We start from the raw sequence: 18,965 nt of genomic DNA, 5'->3' as shown, positions 1-18,965 counted from the left end.
TTAGCGCCATTCAATATCTAATATTAAATTAGAATGACAATTTTATCTCTCATAAATTTACTACAAAACATGATATGAGTTTTTATATTAGTTGGGCCTTTTAGCCCCACGAGTATGTTATGCACTGCTTTCCCCTACATCCTGATTACTTGGAACGAAAAACATTCAAGCCTCGCCTCAGATTGTGAATTGCATTGAGGCCTTTGATTGATTTGATTTCTCTAAGGTTGCATTTCATTAATCGGTTTGTAATTTTCTCGAAGGTCGCACAATTACTCGGAAGAGTCATCTACCCGAGCAGTGAACGCCGCCGCCTTCGATAATAGGAGTCGTGAGTTGATGAAAAATAATAATTGACTCGAAATGGATGATGATTGTTATATTTCAAGTGTGATTTAAATTTTCAGCTCTTGGCTGGTTGAGCGTTAATAAACATAATTCGACAATCGACATACAAGCTTTCGCAAATTAGAAGATTACCAATAACAATAATTTCGGATGTTGTAATGAACAAGACCTATGCCTTTTTTCATTCATCGTATATCAAGGTCAGTGAGTTTGAGCTCTTGCGGTATGTAATTTTTAGGCAGCAAAACTGCCTAAAAATTGGGTAAATGTAATCCTCCTTAATGAAACACAACCCGTAGGTTAGACGTTTTGCTAAACCAAGGATATAATTGATCATTTAGTCAGAGTTTGACTACTTTGTCAATATATAAATATTGTAATTTTTTAATATATAATTTTGTTCTAGAAGCTGTGTTCGCGGCTTTATATTGTTGTCGTACAAAGGTTTCGAATTTTCATGTACATAGCTCGAAGCCAGTATCTATGTAGTATGTATAGCGTAACAACTCAGCTACAACTAGATATGCTAACTAATACATCTCGAACAGGCATTCCTCTAGAAGGCCGTTTCAGATATATTTCTTTAACAGTTCCTTGAGCAGTTCATTTAATGTAGATTTCAAACACATGATTGTTCGATTAAAAAGTTTTGCAATATTTGGTACACAAATTATAAAAATAATATTTATTATTTCCTCATTGATGCCAGCTTCAAAGCAAGAATTAGTTCGAGAAAGCCACTTTGTCTAGGAAACAAACGTCTATTTGAAGTATTTTTCATGATTTCTATCAATGCTAATGTTTCCGAAGCAAATGTTTGATATATATTTCCATTATTCTTGAAACATAATTTAAAAAGGTTGTATCAACTACCTTAAATTTGAGTTATTTTCGGCAGCTCATGAGATTAAAATAGGTTCTATACCTTCTTCAAAACGAACGAATAAAAAAGTTAACACATACGAAACTGGGTGACCGAATGTATTTAATTCCATTAAAAAACGCATTTTGATGACGGATTCATAGAACAAAATAATTTCTAAAAAGCTGCCTTTATTGTGCTAAAGCGCCAACTGGCAAGAAGCAATCAAAGTTAGCTTTGATTTAGTGCCATCTGATAAAGCTCGCGAGAAAGTTTCATCGTTGTCTCATTTTTTATAAGCTCAGAATAGCGGAAAACTTCTGATCCAAAGCGAAATTTTTCCACACAAGATGCCACCTCAATCGCTTTCACCCTAATTTTCCGTGCATCCTTGGAAAACATTCCCGCATTCATACCCCAACGGCGCATGCCCGCACTTTCAAAACATACATTCCAGTGCACGCTTGGTACAGAGCCCTAATCAGGGTCCACCAAGCAAATGTTCCACAGCACAGGACGCTCGAGGATGCCACCCAAAATGCGTCTCTGGCTGGGCCTCCCTTTGTCGTGACACACACACACTTTTGTATTTGCACCAACTTTCCAGGATCAATGCTACCAACCAACACAAGCACCAACCTTCGACAAGGAGGTGGAGAAAACACAGACGGCCTGTGAAAATTGATGATCCTGCAGCAATCGTGTGGCGAGTCTCGTGAGTGTGTGATTACTTGTGAATTAGGGAAAATAGTTTGCAAAATTGTGAAAATTTCACCAAAAAATAATTTGAAACGTGTGTGTTTCCTCTATGGCACTATGTGAATAAGAATTTCTATTAGAAATAAGTGATTTTCTTCTGGGAATGCAGAAAACAGGATCGGAAAATCTATGAAGAAAAATTGATCTGTCTGGAAAAGTGTCTCCCCTTAGACTGTACGTGACCGTGTGAAAAAAAAAGTTCATGAAACTGATGCAAGTAATACCGGGCATCAAGTAGTTTTTCTAACGCATTTAACAGTGAATAGTCCGACTAAAAGGATAAAAACGAGATTTCGATCAACCCCGGTTGTGCAATAAGTTGGTTATATGCCTCAGGCTACGTTTCGCCGCAGTTCCATACAGCCCGAGGGTATTATCCCTCAGCAGCCCTAGAACAGCCCCAGGACAACCAAAAGTGCGAATTGTCTTCGCCCCGCAAACTATGGATGAATGCCAAAATGAGATTGATTTCGAGGAACTAGAGAAATTGTGCAGCGCAAATTGTGACGACGCAGTTGCTTCTAGCATGGTATGTAGCTGTGCGTTTGTTGTTGGGATTTGTATGAAGGATAGTTTCTTGTGGGCGCAGGATTATAGATGTGGGGATATAGGCCCGGTGTCGTTCGTGTCGGCGGCTTTGAGACCTTGAACGGAAGGAAAATCGAAATCATGTAAGAGTGGTATAACGCAATACAGCATTTCAAAAGTTAACTCTTCTTGAATTGAATCAATCAATTTATATCCAACTATGTGAAATTGGAATCCAAATATGGCGGAATGAAAAATGTCTCGGAATGCTGCAGATGTTTTATGATTTTCTTCGATTCAAATGTATAAGTTTTTTTTGCGAAATGAAACACAAGGTAGAATTGAAATACACAGTATATGTCCACAGTTTTCCACTCCGAATTTATTAGCACTACGGTTGTTTGGCAAAACAGACGTTGAGCCAATTGTTGAATTATTTAAATATTTAAGCGTGAAGGTCAACTCTGATTCACTCAATGTATAAAAACAATTCTCGGTTAATCAGGTAGTTACAATTAATCCCAATAGAAATCTACTGGAGTTGCAGCGGAAAAGACCACCTCATTATATGGCAATGTTAGTGGGAGTAATAATTAGTATTACATAAAGTTTTTTTTATCACTGAGGTACCACTCTTCAATATCACATAATATTTTACAATGAAAGCTCTAAGCAAGTAGGGAAATTAAATCAATAAGAACAAATCCAGACTGCAACACCTACATCGGCAAACCAACAATAAAATAAAAAGATTTCTGTGCAATTTATGGATACCGGGAATCATTTTTCCTTAAGCCTGTATTATGATTTGCCCTTTCCCTTGGGGGCTTCATTCAAATACAAATCAATTACACTTTCAATCTTGCCATTCCACGAGCACTCCAATCGACTAAAAATAGAGCACATCGTCTCTTGGGAGCCAACACGAGCAAAAGCGCCAGCGGCGCTCTAACAATTCTACCATCCTTGCCTTGGCAATGTCTTTGTTTATCAATAATATTTTCCTAATTTCGTTTTTACGTGGTGGGGAACATTGAATAATACAAATCCGCAGTTAAGATATTTATCGATCCTGCACCATCCACTACCTTCTCTATATGCATTGGTAAGATGATTGGATACTTTACGTAGTTTTTGCTTTGGGTTAGAACAATTTCCCGGCCCCTTGAACTTTGGCACCGGAATGTTTTGTAAACTCAGTGCCAAGACTAAGCACCAAGATCACGAGGATGATTTTCTTCCCTGGACTATCTTTCATGGCTTAAGCTGTACAAGAGGCACACCTATCGTTCTTGTTGCTTTCAATTGCTTCGTGTTAGTTAATGTTACTGTTGAAAAATTGAACTGACACGATTTTGCCATTCGCCAAAGTAGTTAATTCGAAGTTGAAAAAACGATCTCTCTTTCAAGGCAATTATGGATAACTATGCTGCAAAACCTATCTGAACCAAACAGATCGAAAAATAGTGAAGGGAGATATAACCACAGACGACTGTCCTGAGCTCATGACCTCTTTCGTGCCATCAATTTGGACTGCCCAACATTAGAGCTGATTATTAGAATTGAGAGATCGCATAATGATACAAAGTGAACATTCGCAGCATTATATCCCGTTTCTCCAGGTCATCCTGCTGAATCCAAATGAGCAAGTCTCCAAAGGTTGAAACTTTTTTGGAATCCATTGACGACTATCGCGCATTGGATGACTTGCATTTGCTTACCGACGAGATGCGCTCCAGATATTTTCCACTTAGTCATGTTGAATGTCTTCTTAGGAGTAAAATATGAGAACCTCACCAGTTCAACTTGTTTGTGCTTTTTGATATGTTAGACACGAACAGCTGTCGCCAGGTTGTCTGCTTCTTGGAAATTCCGCATAAGCATCGCAATTGCTGTTTAATGTTAATGAACCAAACAAGGCGACATCAAATTTAAATAAATCTCCGCAACGGCTCACAATAATGCATTGCGCGCTCATGTGATGTTGCACTTGTCAAGTAAATTATTCCCCGGAGCAAAATTCTTCAGGCATTGTTTCAAACCGACGCGTGATTTATGGTGAAGCGTTGGGTATGATGAACGGAGATCATGTAAAACGCAATATGAGAAACTCATCACACTGGAAAATTATAGCGGTCCTTAGCAAGTGCCACTTGGTTTGCAACGCTGCATCCGATGGAAGACTTTCCTGCGAAGCAAAAATGGAAACGTACCATGAGAGGCTGGAAATTATCCATAGAATAATCGACACTTTTCAATGTAAGGGAACGGTTTGGCTCTTCATCCCATAGCTCCTATTTCCATCCTATCAAAAACAAAGCTATGAAAAGGAATTTGTTTCTTATTTTTGTGATTTTTTTCACCAGTGAGCACGCGTGTTAGCAAAAAGAAGCGACGAGATTGGTGCTGTATTTCTTTGTTTTGCGATGAGATGAATATATGTTCAGTGATATGGAAAACGGAACAGTTCCCCTACCTATACTTCTTTTGGAAGAGTAATACTGCCGTCATACGCATATTTGTCTCATGTTTGCGGGGATATGGAAAAAAAAGTTCCAGTTATAAATAAAAATACGCAAGTAGTGATTGCTAATTCTAAACTCTTCAGGCAAACTGTAAAGCATCCATATTGAATAGTTCATTTTTTCTTAAATATGACTTAAATATGACACTAATACCATAAATAACGATAATTTGAATTTAACAGAAAATTATTCCGTAACTTTAATAATATAGTTAGTATCTGTTAAAGGCGATGTTCTTGCCACGCACGATGACCTAAAGGAAAGATAAATATCAAAATAGGTTTAAAAAAATGTTTCCACATAAGACAAGAGCCATTCTTTTGCATGATAAATAACGCTTCTCATTATTATTTTTCGGACTATTTTTTACTATTTTTGACTATCTTTGCTTTAACGAGGAGTCTATGTCTATGTTTAAAAAAGTATCTAATTTTCGCTGGAATTATATATTTTGCTATAACGTTAAATAAATTTGTCATTGCGAGTTTGTTTTGCTGCTTTCCTCTGCCGGTAACAAGTTCATGATGCAACATTGTGTCTAAGCGGAAAAAAGATGCTTAAGGTGGTGGGATGCGATGATGCAGCCGTATACCTGTTGTCAATGATTATAGTTATTTAGTAACTGCAGATGGTTTTAAGCATATGATTATATCGTAACTATAGGTATTAAACGGAATTGGAAGCGTAGTGCGACATTTTTTCGAATTAGCGTAAAACCACACCAAAGTGTGTTGCTCATAGAAGCTTGTATGATACGCTTGCGATGTTTTTTTTAAGCTTCCCGTGTCTACAGCAAAACATCACCAAAAACACATCATAAAATTAAATACTTTACATTTTGTTACTCATTCTAATAGAGGTAATATTGACATTTTCTACGAAAATAAATTGTTGACGTTTACGACCCTTTTCTTCTAACCCCTACATCTCATATGGGTGCCTGTAGAATACGGTAGACCTTCCATTCTTACAGCCAGTATTCCGTCCCAGACTCCAAACTGAAAATAAAATGATGAATCATCCAAACAGTTTCATAGCTTTATCGATTCCACTAGAGCTTAGCAGCTGTTCATTGCAGTTATAAATAGATCCATCGTATCAACGTTTTCTATATTCCACAGCCAACAGTGTGGCTTTGTTGCAGCTTTATCTTCTCGATACTTTCTTTCCCCTGCGAAATGGAGACGATTTTTTATTTTTCTAGTATTACTGCTGTTGAGGACTTAGTGTTTAGGGCGATTCGGACCTCCTTGGAGCAAACTTCACTAATTATTATGTGGTTTTGGAAGTTGCTATAAGCTATATAATTTATTAGCATTTGCATAAATCATCTAATTAGACAATACTCACATCGAGTCTAATCTCACTCACAATAGTCCACTCAATAATTGATTCCAATGGGTCTGCGAGGAAATCTACAATTCCCATTGCTATTTGATTACATATAATTCAACTCGTAGTTCATAAGTTTAACTCACTTTAGCTGTAGTTTAGATACGTAGATATGACAATTCGCTAATATCAGGGTTTAACGTATTTATATAGTAATAATACCAATGACGATAAGAAGTTATTCAGAGTGACAAATTATAATTTAAACGTGATTACTTTGCTTCTCTGTATCAAAACAGTTCTACACCATACATCGTCTACACAGAAAAAAATAATTAAAACTAATCAGCGCGTAAATATACAGACGCAGAAAATTACACTATTCTGAGCATACATGAATCTTTTCCATCATTTTCACCCTAAATGTATGCAATTTGTATATCATTATGCCACTTAATCGACTAAATAGTGACATAATGCAATACAAATTGCATACATTCAAGCAAAAATATCGTTGAAGATTACGCTCTTTTTGGCATTCCCTTTATGTGCATTACTTTCGTGTAAATTTCAACTAATTTTTCTATCTGTGTACCTACATCTCCCGTCAACATTACTTGTAGCTCAGACGGGGGATACTCTGCAGTGGTTCCCAACATTCCCCGACTCGTAACTTGGCCCGGACGTCCTCTTGCCAACGTTACTATCTATAACCTCCAATAGCGAATCACGCCTGTCGAAGCCGCCTGTCGTATTCTTCCGTCCTGACTTGTCCTCGTGCGACTTCAAGAATCCGTCCTCTTGTCCATCCATTGCGAACTGCTTCAGTCACGACGATCACCAAATCTCCTACCTCATCCGGTTTTACATCTTTGAACCATTTGGTTCAGCGAGCTATCACGGGAAGATATTCCCGAATCCATCGTCCCCAGAATGAATCGACCATTACCCGATATAAATTCCAGCTCTTTCTACACGCTTGTCCAGCTTCTTCAATCGTCTTCTCCGGTTGCATTACTCCAACCGAACTTAGCTGTAGAAAGAGGTTCGGAATTAAGGCTTCCTCGTGATCTGGGTCGCCCAGCACGAACGTTAGTGGTCTAGAATTGACTACTGATTCAGCTTGTACGATCAGGGTTGCAAAAGTTTCTTCATCCGGGTTCCGAGTTGTATACATCGCTTGCAGTGCTGTCTTTATCTATCGAACTCTCTCACGCCCCGCCCATGTGTGCCGCTGATGGTGGGATGAAGCACCATATCGTAGTTGAGTTGGTGAACGTTTCTGCAAGCACAGCATTAGCCTTGTCTAACTCTCTTCTTAGGTCATTACTGGCTCCGACAAAGTTGGTGCCTTTGTCGTTGTTAATTTCCAACGGAGCCCCACGACGCGCTACAAAACGATGGATGGCCATTTTACATCACTCCGTACTAAGTGAGTGAACCACTTCTGAGTGCACCGCGCGGATAGTGAGTCTTCTTAAATTATTCAGATACCGCTGAACATACGCCATGCTGCGCCATAAACGATTCCATGTAGAAAAACGAATCCACTCGATAGTTCCAACTATTGGGCATTCTTAGTGAACCGAACAAGTTCGGACGCCATTTGCATAATCCTCGATAGGCAATCCTTCCAAATAGAGATACTTCGCCAACATTTCTGCATAACGCATGGACTGCCGAGGCAGATCCAATCGGTTCACGGTTTGTGCAGGCTAACCTTCCTCGAGTTCTTCTCAAATCTCTTGATATTCGCATTGAAAGCATAACGGATTAGGTTCTCCTTCTACCCCTAGCCGCTTGATGACATCCTCCTCAATCAGTGTTCGCGACGATCCATCATCGAGAAAAGCGTATACCACGATAGAACGATTATTGACGAATAGTGTTACTGGAAGAATACAAAATAGACTGGAACGAGCTGCGTAATACTGATTCATAACTCCACGAATTGATTCTGATACTTCCGAACAGGTTTGAGTCGAGCGTAGAATAGTATGACCTGACCTTATGTCCTGGATCCTTGCACACTAGACACACAATAGAGTTTTCCGATCGTCCTGAGTGTCCTTGTGCCACGCTCACCTTCGTCGCATCGTCGATGTTTTTTGATCCGGCGTGTGCTCCCAAAAAATGATTTTCCCTTGGTTTCTCCAGCTTTGCCCTCTGCATTGCTCTTGGTTCCAGGTGTAGAGTCACGTCCGCCGCGGCAGTCACAAGTCTCGACATAAACCGTGCGAAAGTTCGCAAGTTAGTTACCGGTGCTTCCTCCTTAAACAGCGCCCAACCCAATACCTTAAGTGTTATGGAAGCTTGTCAACTAGTACAACTAGTACAGAAGAGTAGGGTTGTAGAGATGAGCTTCTTGTTGTCCCATTTCTACGTGATCACATAGGTTTTGGATCGCCATGCTGAAGCCAATCAGCGTTTCCAGTTCATCAGATTTCGTTACCGGCACCTCACGAAGCTTCCAAGGCCGTACCCTTCAAACAGCGTTTTAGACGTTTTAGTTAGTTTTCCGCATCGGTATTGCCGCAAGCCTGTGAGGAGTTGTTGTTGCAACTGATGAAAACAGGTCAGTGTTCTGGATTCCTAGAGAATAATGGAAGACCTCTTGGCATCACTTGCCTAGCCGCAAGGCTGCAGAAGGCCCATCTACGTGTAGGTTAATTGTTTTAAGCCTCTGGCATCCCGGAAGGGTAGGTGTGATTCTGGAACCCCCATGTGGCAACGATCTAGTACGGATAAACTGCAAAATTTCACCTGTATTCGGTTCACGTGGAGCTCTCGAAGATGAACTGTCCGTCTGTTCATGCTGCCGCAAAAAATTGCTGATCAACCCTGTCTCTTCGTCTTACTCCTAGACTGCTAGATGGTATATCACGATGTCGACCTGGAACTGCGTCTGTGCACGACCACTTCTTTGACACTGACAGATCACATGCAGTTGCTTCATTGATCACACGCGTTGACATCCACCGCAACTCTGGACATTGATTCCCGACACGTAACGAAAGAACGCGACGCGTAAGTCGGAAATATAATACTTTTATCCTTAGTTGGTCGGAAGGATACTTGTTCACTTTGTAGTAATTTAATTTTACAACGATGCGTATGCATTGCTTTAGACTGCGCAACGTTGCTAACAGAAAGAGTGGAGATTTGGTTTTGGGGAACTTCTAAACCTAAACTAGTCCTAGCGATTCTATTGATTGAGTATCCTGACGAACCTGTCCCCATATATGCCTACTTGTAGCTAGTCTAGTGTGTGATTTCTCCATTCCAACCCCAAGCGGGTGAGCACTTACCGAAGACATCGATGAAGGGGGCAAATACTTTACCATTTCGCCAGTCGGTGTGCTGGTAGGAAGCTGTTTTGGAACTGCTCCAGTCCCAATACATGTCTTCGCTTTCGGCACGGCCTGTACCTCAAATCCGTTGCCATCGTCACCGGCTTATTGGTGGTTACTTGCTGCTTCTTCAGTGAGGCGTGATGTCGGTACATCAGAAGCCGCCGTAATCGTGGTCATTTTCACATTGCGTTCGCCTCGTGCCTCATTCGCTGCAGGGTATCGCATCGTCGAACAGGCACCACCGAGCTGCAATTGACTTCTCCACTGTCGTACCTTACTACTGCTGCTTTGCTGAGAACGTACGCTTCGTTCTTCTTCTTCCACTAGTTCTTCCTCCATCAATCGAATCCTCTCTTCTTCATATTCCCGTTGCAATTCAAGCTTTTTTCGTTCCAGTTCTCCTTTATTCTGCAGACGATTATGTTTTTATTTTATTACCAGACTAAGGCCGGAGTGGTCTCTGCAATACATAGAAATCTTCTCTATTCAGTTCGGTCCATGGCTGCACTTCGCCAACCACGCAGTCTGCGGAGGGTCCGCAAATCGTCCTCCACCTGATCGATCCACCTTGCCCGCTGCACACCTCGCCTTCTTGTGGCCGTCGGATGTTTGTCGAGAACCATTTTCACCGGGTTATTGTTCGACATTCTGGCTACGTGCCCGGCCCACCGCACTCGTCCGAGTAAACACATTCTTCTACCACCTTGATTTCGTCACCACCGATGCAAACTCGCGGTGGGTGGCTCACATTGTCTTCTCTTGAACATCTTTCTATCATGTACTTCGTCATCGACGTGTTGATGACTAGTCCGATCCGCTTAGCTTCCGTCTTCAGTCTGATGTAGGCTTCCTCCATCTTCTCAAAGTTGCGTGCCATAATATCTATGTCGTCAGCGAAGTCAAATAGCTGGACGGACGTATTGAAAACTGTACCACTCGTATTAATCCCTGCTCTTCGTATTACTCCTTCCAAAGCGATGTTGAAGAGCAGACACGAAAGACCATCACCTTGCCGTAGCCCTCTGCGGGTTTCGAAGGGACTCGAGAATGCCCCTGAAACTCATACTACACACATCACCCGATCCGTCGTCGCTTTGATCAACCGTGTCAGTTTATCCGGAAGTCCGTGTTCGTGCATTAGCTGCCATAACTGGTCCCGATCGATTGTATCATAAGCGGCTTTGAAGTCGATGAATAGATGATGTGTGGGCACGTTGTATTCGCGGCATTTCTGCAGTACTTGGCGAATGGCGAACACCTGGTCCGTGGTGGAGCGTTCGCCCATAAAACCCGCCTGGTACTGCCCCACGAACTCCCTTGCAGTTGGTGCTAGTCGACGGCATAAAATTTGAGAGAGTACCTTGTAGGCGGCGTTCAGCAATGTGATTGCGCGGTAGTTGCTACAATCCAGCTTATCGCCCTTTTTGGGACACACGACACCTTCCATCCACTCCTGCGGCAAAACTTCCTCCTCCCAAATCTTGGTAATGACCCAGTGCAGCGCTCTAGCCAGTGCCTCACCACCGTGTTTAAATAGCTCTCCTGGTAGTTGGTCAACCCCAGGGGCTTTGTTGTTCTTCAGCCGGCCAATCTCCTCCTGGATTTCCTGGAGATCCGGAGCCGGTAGAATTATGTCCTGCGCGCGTTCTCCCAGGTCCATCACCATACCGCCATCTTCGACTGCCACATCGCCATTCAGGTGTTCTTCGTAGTGCTGCCGCCACCCTTGGATCACCTCACGCTCGTTCGTAAGAAGGTTCCCGTTTATGTCCTTACACATATCAGGCTGTGGCACGTGGCCCTTACGTGAACGGTTTAACTTCTCATAGAACTTTCGTGTGTTATTAGCGCGGTACAGTTGCTCCGTTTCTTCACGGTCTCGATCTTCCTGCTGGCGCTTTTTCCTCCGGAAAATCGAGTTTTGTCTTTTCCGCGCCTGTTTATATCGTGCCTCGTTCGCCCTCGTGCGGTGTTGCAGCAATCTCGCCCATGCTGCATTCTTCTCTTCCACTAACTGCTCACATTCGCCGTCATACCAGTCGTTTCTCTGATCCGGGGGCACCGTGCCAAGTGCAGCGGTTGCGGTGCTACCAATGGCGGATCGAATATCTCTCCAGCCATCTTCAAGAGACGCTGCGCCTAGCTGCTCTTCCGTTGGAAGTGCCACTTCCAGCTGCTGCGCGTATTCTTGGGCTAGTCTACCATCTTGTAGCCGCCCAATGTTAAGCCGCGGCGTCCGACTTCGACGCGTGTTGTACACCGTCGAGAGTTTTGAGCGCAGGCATACTGCAACGAGGTGGTCGGATTCAATATTCGCACTGCGGTAAGTGCGGACGTTCGTGATGTCGGAGAAGAATTTACCGTCGATTAGAACGTGGTCGATTTGGTTTTCCGTTTCTTGGTTAGGTGATCTCCATGTGGCCTTGTGGATATTATTACGGGGGAAGAAAGTGCTTCGGACTACCATTCCGCGGGAGGCTGCAAAGTTTATGCATCGTTGGCCGTTGTCGTTCGATACGGTATGCAGACTATCCGGTCCGATGACCGGTCTATACATTTCCTCCCTTCCTACTTGTGCGTTCATGTCACCGATGACGATTTTGACGTCCCGCAGTGGGCATCCATCGTATGTCTGCTCCAGCTGTGCGTAGAAAGCTTCTTTCTCGTCGTCGGGTCTCCCTTCGTGTGGGCAGTGCACGTTGATGATGCTATAGTTGAAGAAACGGCCTTTAATCCTCAGCTTGCACATCCTTGCGTTGATTGGCTGCCACCCAATCACGCGTTGGCGCATCTTACCCAGCACTATGAAGCCGGTTCCCAGCTCGTTGGTGGTGCCACAGCTTTGGTAGAAGGTAGCCGCTCGATGCCCGCTTTTCCACACTTTCTGTCCTGTCCAGCAAATCTCCTGCAGCGCCACGACGTCGAAGTTGCGGGGATGTAATTCATCGTAGATCATCCTGTCGCAACCTGCGAAACCTAGCGACTTGCAATTCCATGTTCCAAGCTTCCAATCGTGATCCTGTATTCGTCGCCTAGGTCTTTGCCGATTATATCGAGTCGCATTATCTCTTATACTGTTCGTAATGATTGGTTTTCCAGGCGGCTTATTATTATAGAGGTTTAACAGGCCCCACTGTCAAACCTCACCACATCCTAGGCAAGCCCCACAACTCGCAGATGGCCTGGGGAGGGATCGTCAAGCCCTTGGACATAGTCCCTGCTGCCCGAAATATAGCCTTTACGTATACTTTGTATACGAGAAAGGCAAAAATTGTATCGAATCCATAAAACTAAGATTTACCAATCTCACAAATATTCACTATAGCAAAAACAAACGGGATATTATTGTATTCAGTACCACTCTATCACTAGAATTTAAATTGATGCGATGTTCAGCTTCGTTGATGAATCAGTGTTACCGTTCAAAATCTTTTCAATACGATACATATAATTCTGGAGACAAAAAGCACATAATCTCTACCTGCTACCATGGAAGCAAACTATAGCAGTTTGCTTAACTAAGCGTTTCACAATCTAGAATTTTAATCAAGGTATGAGGTAGTTCAAATGATTCCATTGAATCTTTTAGACTCCGTTATGCACTCTGCTATTTTTTTCCCTTCCAATTTTTATTTTCAATACCACAACAGCAAAGAAAAACGTACGTCCAAATCAGAACTTGCTTATCTACAAGTGCAGGTATACAGTTCCCTGCATTATGTGCTACCCTCGAACAACTTCATAATGAAACTCTGTTCCTTTCAGCCGGCGCATATGAATCGGATCCGCTCTGTAGACAGATGGCGACCCTCAGTCTACATAGTATTTGTTTGCGGCTTGTTTTTCGTTGAAACGCTATTGCTTGATTATCCTACCGCATGTATCGTATGACTCAAATAGACATGTACGAACGTATGCTCCACTTCCCGATCAGAAAGAAGAAACATGGTTTGATTTGCATTGTGTCAAATTCAGACAAGTTCAGATCGTTATTTGCATCAAATTATTTAAAGAACAAATCAGTTGAGGTCAATCTGTTTTCCGGGTATTGGCCACCCGACATGAACATTAATTACAATGTTTTGAAAACACGTTGTGGATATACACAGTATGTGAAATTTTTAGTTCGAAAAATGTATCGTAATATCCTTCGATGGGATTCGAAACCACGACCCTTTTGCATCTCATGAAAACTAGGACATAGTGAGAAAAAAATAGGCTTTTTAGTTTAATGTCTTCACGGCTTGTCGAGTCAAGTACGAGATGCTGAAGACGGTCTTACAGTTAAGGTCGAAATACGTATCTGTAAAGAATACAACGTGGTGGAATTAAATAAAATAGTACTAACCTCGTCTTTGACAGGTGACTAGGACATATGTTATCTGTAACAAACTACATAAAAACAAAATTCCATACTTTGGTTATCGCTTCGTGCTCGGAATATCTTCCTATTACTCTTTTGACTCTTTATGCTGGTTTGGAGCTGGGTGATGACGACCAAAGACTATGACCCATTTGTTGGCATCGATCGGTCCGGACAATCATTATTACAGGTGCCACATAAATACACTAAAAGACCTTATAAATAGGTATCGCTCTCTATTTTTAATAAAACCGATTAAAATAAAAATGGCGCAATAATCGAACATCATGCGGGAATGATAGACAACGGTGAAAAACCGATCTTCTTCATAAGGGTGTCCACGAATCGCTCTCTTCTGACCTTTCGATGGCCTACCACACAGGCCATCCCATCGGAAAGTGTTCTCCCTTGTTTCGTTAATTGCAAAAATACGCCAGCCAGGAGAACATCGAACGAAAGCTTAGCCTATTGGCCCTCGTCGTTGTTTAGCGTCAGAGGTTCACACGAATGGGCTGCAGTGCATAGCTTCGAACGTGGAGCCGAACAACACGAGTAAATGCTGCTCGAAAGTGGAAACACGATTCTTTTTTATTGAATTGTTGTCGGACCAAAGAGGATTTTGACATGCGGTTTCCAGGCCGTGGCGTCGCCGGCCAACTTGCGATGCGGCAATGCCATAGGCGTTAATGTTGGGGGCCACTAGTTAAAGATTTTGTACTATTTGTGAACGAGCTTATGTCAGTGTTGAGAAAAACTTAAAATTTTAAAACTAATGGATGATTCTAATCAATGTCATGTAAATGATTAACATTCTTTATATGGTGGATCATCCCCTGTCTGGTCTGAACATTCTAAGCACTTCCATGATGCACGAATCGTTTTCGGTTTTCTTCCAATGCTCGGCGTTTATGTTTCATGCGCTAGTCGTGCAGCCATCGACATCCACGTACATAGGCCCTTCATTCATCGTGGCGACGGCAGGAGAAGTGTGAGCCGCAAAAGTGTAAAGTTTAAGAGGTTAACCTCCAATCATGCAGCCGTAGACCATCGTTATAAGAATTTCTTTACTGAGGAATTGTGCCCTTTAACTTTGATGATTTAAAGACGTGAAATACAACTATATTATGAATTGAACGATATGGTCTTACTACAAAACAAGGCTCGCAATTGAAATAACTTTTTCAGGTAACAGCTTTTGAATAAAAGTTATTTCATGTTAATTTACGCATACTTTTTGTTTTACGACTTTTCTTACATTCTAAGTTATTGGCTGTACTGGGCTATCAATTTTGAAGACATATTCTTTAGAACAATTCCAACTTCTCCATTTTAACTCCAGAGAGCTTGGCGCCACATTAATTTAATAAAATACTATCATACTTTGCCCTGAGCTGTGTTGAGAACTAGATTTCGGTGTCGTAGAACTAATTTGTTAATAACTTTTTTCAACAATTTGAGTGACTGTATATTTTTTTACAAAAATTGCAGTTCGGTATGTATTCAAAATCAATTCTAGAAGGACTTTTCAAATAAATTTCCGAAGATATTTTTAAACGAGTTTTGAATGAAGAGATCTAGAAAAAATCGAAAGAAATTGAGAATGTTGTGAAGGAATTCCTGAGGGAAATGTTCAATGTTTTTCTTCCTAAAGTTACTTATAGCTATACCTATGATGGTCGTTCACTCCGTGTTGTCCAGAATAAAACCGAATATAATTTCCTATTCCAGGTCGCTCGTTCTTGGGCCGCCAGTCACCAGGCTCCCAGCACACCGGCTTCCTCTTGATTGCACACAGCCAGCGAGTGCAAGGTCTACCCCGGAGCCGACGTCCTCTTCCAGATTCTCTGCAGGTTCTTTTGCTGGTCTCTCTTCCGGCATACGCACTACATGTCCAGCCCACTGTAATCTGCCGTATTTCATCAGCCTGCCTATGTCTGCATTTTTGTACACTTGGTACAACTCGTGATTCATTCATTCGTCTGCGCCACTTACCATTTTCCCCCACACAGCCAAGTATTGAGCGCAGTATTTTCCGCTCAAACACTCCGAGAATTCCATAATCTGCATCCTTTAACGACCATGCTTCACGGTCGTACAGGGTGACTTTGCGAATAAATGATGTGTAGAACATTGTGTACAGAGCTAGTTTTGACAGTGTCTATAGGTAGCTTCCTAAAGTTACCAAAGAATTAATTAGAGGAATTTTCAAAGGATTAGAAATTGCTTAAGGTGGTTTTGAAAGAATTCATATGGGATTTGTCAAGCAACTTGCTAAGAAACCCCTAGAGGAATTTCTAAAAGACAATCCGAAGGAATTCCTAAAAGAATCTTTCGAAGGAATTAATTAAAGTAAATTAATTTTCGAAGGAATTCCTAAGCAAATTTCCAAATTATTTGGAAATTCCAATATCATCTTTCAAACTTAGACGTACATGTTCATGATAGGAATAAAGGCAAAAGTATAGATTTGGTTCCGTTAGGATACAGCAGGCATAAGGAAAGTTTTTTAGAAGTCGATTTGAAAGCGAGCGGAAGGCAACTTTTAAGGCTTAAAGAAATTTCCGAAGTAATCCGTAAACGAATTTTTGGGTAATTTTGGAGAAATTCTGAAACAATTTCCGAAGGAACTTCTAAAACATTTTTCGTGGATATTTAAAAAAAAATTGCGAAGGATTTTTAGAAGGTATATTCGAATTTCTGAACAAAGTCTTGATGGAATGTCCATAGAAATGTTCCGAGAAATCTAAGACTGTCGGAAGTTTCTTCAGGAGTTACTTTAAAAAATTCTTCAGAAATTTCTTCGGATATTCCTTCAGAAATTGGTCAGAAGTTCTTTACAAAAATTTCGTCCTAGAATTTTGCAAGGAATTCCAAAAGTATTCTTAAAAGAATTTCTGAAGGAATTTTCGGAAGAATACTTCAACGATTTTTCCAAGGTTTTCCTAAACAAAATTCTGAAAGAATGTGTGGTGGAAATTCTAAGCTATTTCTTGAGGGAAATTCCAAGGAATACCCGAAAAAATCCGAAAGACTTTCTGGAAATCGTTTCGGAGGATTTTTTGTAGAATTCATTGAGGCAATTTCCGAGGGAATTACTGGACGAAATTCCAAAGAAGTTTCTGGAGGAAATTTCGAATCAAGTACAGGGAAAAATTCCGAAGGAATTCCTGAAGAATTAAAACCAGTAGGCATTTCCTCTGAAATTCTATTAGGAATTCCTTCATAAATTTCTTTGAGAATTCCTTCGGAAATTCCTTCAAATATTCCTTAATAGATTCCTCCGATTCCTTTAAGAATTCTTTTGGGAAGTACTCTAGAAATACCTTCAAAAACTCTTCTAGCAGTTCCAACTGACATTATTTTCGAAAATCCATTCCACTATTTTAAAAATGCCTTCCAAATTTCATTTGGAAATTTCTTCACAAAACCTTCCAGGAATTTCCTCAAAAACTCCTCCAAAAATTCATTTAAGAACTCTCAAGAATGTTTTTTCTCAAATAATCTAAACAAATCCGTTATAAATTCCTTCCGATATTTCTCAAGGTTTTTTATTTAAAAGTTTCTTCGCAAAGCTTCTGAAATTTCTTCTGAAATTTCTTGAAATTTCTTTTAGGAAATCCTTTGAAAATTCATTAGAAAATTAAATATTTCACACGGAGTTACTAATTGAATTTCCGAAAGAATAAAACAAAACCCAGATTAATCCACCTAGCGGTGATGGTGCCTTTCTCGTTTTTTTTTCGAGTGAGTAATTTCTACGCACTTTTGGAATGAAGAAAAAACAATTTTGGGCATATCTACCGAGCCCTTAGTCCGATCTGGCCAATTTTCAATAGAAAACAATGGGACATGTTTTTGCGTCGAATGCAACCTGTTGCGAGGAAATTGGTTGAGGGTAAGAGCTAAAAAAGTTAGCTATAAATTTTTATGCGCTTTTTTATGAGAAAAAGTATTTTGACCATAACTTCTGAGCCCATACTCTGATCCGGCAAATTGTCAATAGAAAACAATGGGACAGGATACTGCGTCGAATACAACTTGTTGCGAGCAAATCGGTTAGGGGTAAGTGCCTGAAAAATGGGCTAGACGTTTCCACTCGTTGTTGCCTATAAAAAAGTATTTTCACCATATCTTCTGAGCCCATACTCTGATCCGGCCAATTTTCAATAGGAAACAATGGGACAGGATTCTGCGTCGAATGCAACTTGTTGCGATCAAATCGGTTAAGGCTAAGTGCCTGAAAAGTGGGCTAGACTTTTTTCGCACACACACACACACACACAGACATCACCTCGATTCGTCGAGCTGAGTCGATCGGTATATAATACTATGGGTCTCCGAGCCTCCTATAAAAATTTTGTTTTTGGAGCGAACATTCGAGAAAGGCAAAAAATAAACTACAAACACTAAACAATCCGAAGGTATTACTGAAAGAATTTCGGAAAGAACTCATGCAGGCATTTTCGAAGAAATTCCTGGAAGAATTTCCGAAGAATGTTTTAAAGAAATTCCTGTAATATTTGAAAGAATTTATTTAAGGAATTCATTAAGTAATTGTCGAAGAAATTTCATATTTCCGAAGAAATTCTCAAAGAAGTTTCCGAAGGCATTGCTTAAAAAATTTAAAGAGTTACTAAACAGTTATTGAAGAAACTTTTTAATGTAATTTCTTAAGGAATTTCTGGAGTAATTGCTGAAGAAATTTCAGTAGTAATTGCTAAAGAAATTTCCGTAAGAATTCCCGAAACATTTTTTTCGTATGCATTCCATAAGGAATTTCTGATAGAAATCCGTAAAGGCTTTTCTGAAGAAAATTCGTAAAGGATTTTCTGAAGAAAATTCATATGAAATTTCTGGAAGATTTCCTAAAGTAATTTTTCAAGGTTTTTAAAGGG

General features: G+C 40.8%; 1 protein-coding gene across 8 annotated transcripts in view; it reads left to right on the top strand.

Annotated features, from left to right (window-relative positions):
• Positions 1-18,965, top strand: part of LOC134217768 (uncharacterized) — a 529,775-nt gene that overhangs the window by 421,935 nt on the left and 88,875 nt on the right. The window contains exon 1 of one of the 8 annotated variants that reach the window (XM_062696581.1): positions 1,930-2,498. The exons of the other annotated variants lie outside the window; for them this stretch is intronic. Coding sequence (XP_062552565.1) covers positions 2,412-2,498 — 87 coding nt within the window. The 5' untranslated portion in view covers positions 1,930-2,411. Of the gene's footprint in view, positions 1-1,929; positions 2,499-18,965 lie in introns of those variants that run through there. 8 annotated transcript variants of the gene reach the window in all.

The sequence above is a fragment of the Armigeres subalbatus genome, chromosome 2, assembly GCF_024139115.2.
Source record: "Armigeres subalbatus isolate Guangzhou_Male chromosome 2, GZ_Asu_2, whole genome shotgun sequence".
Classification (NCBI taxonomy): Eukaryota; Metazoa; Arthropoda; class Insecta; order Diptera; family Culicidae; genus Armigeres; species Armigeres subalbatus.
The sequence above is the reverse complement of the archived record's forward strand: the minus strand, read 5'-3'. Positions and strand labels throughout refer to the sequence as shown.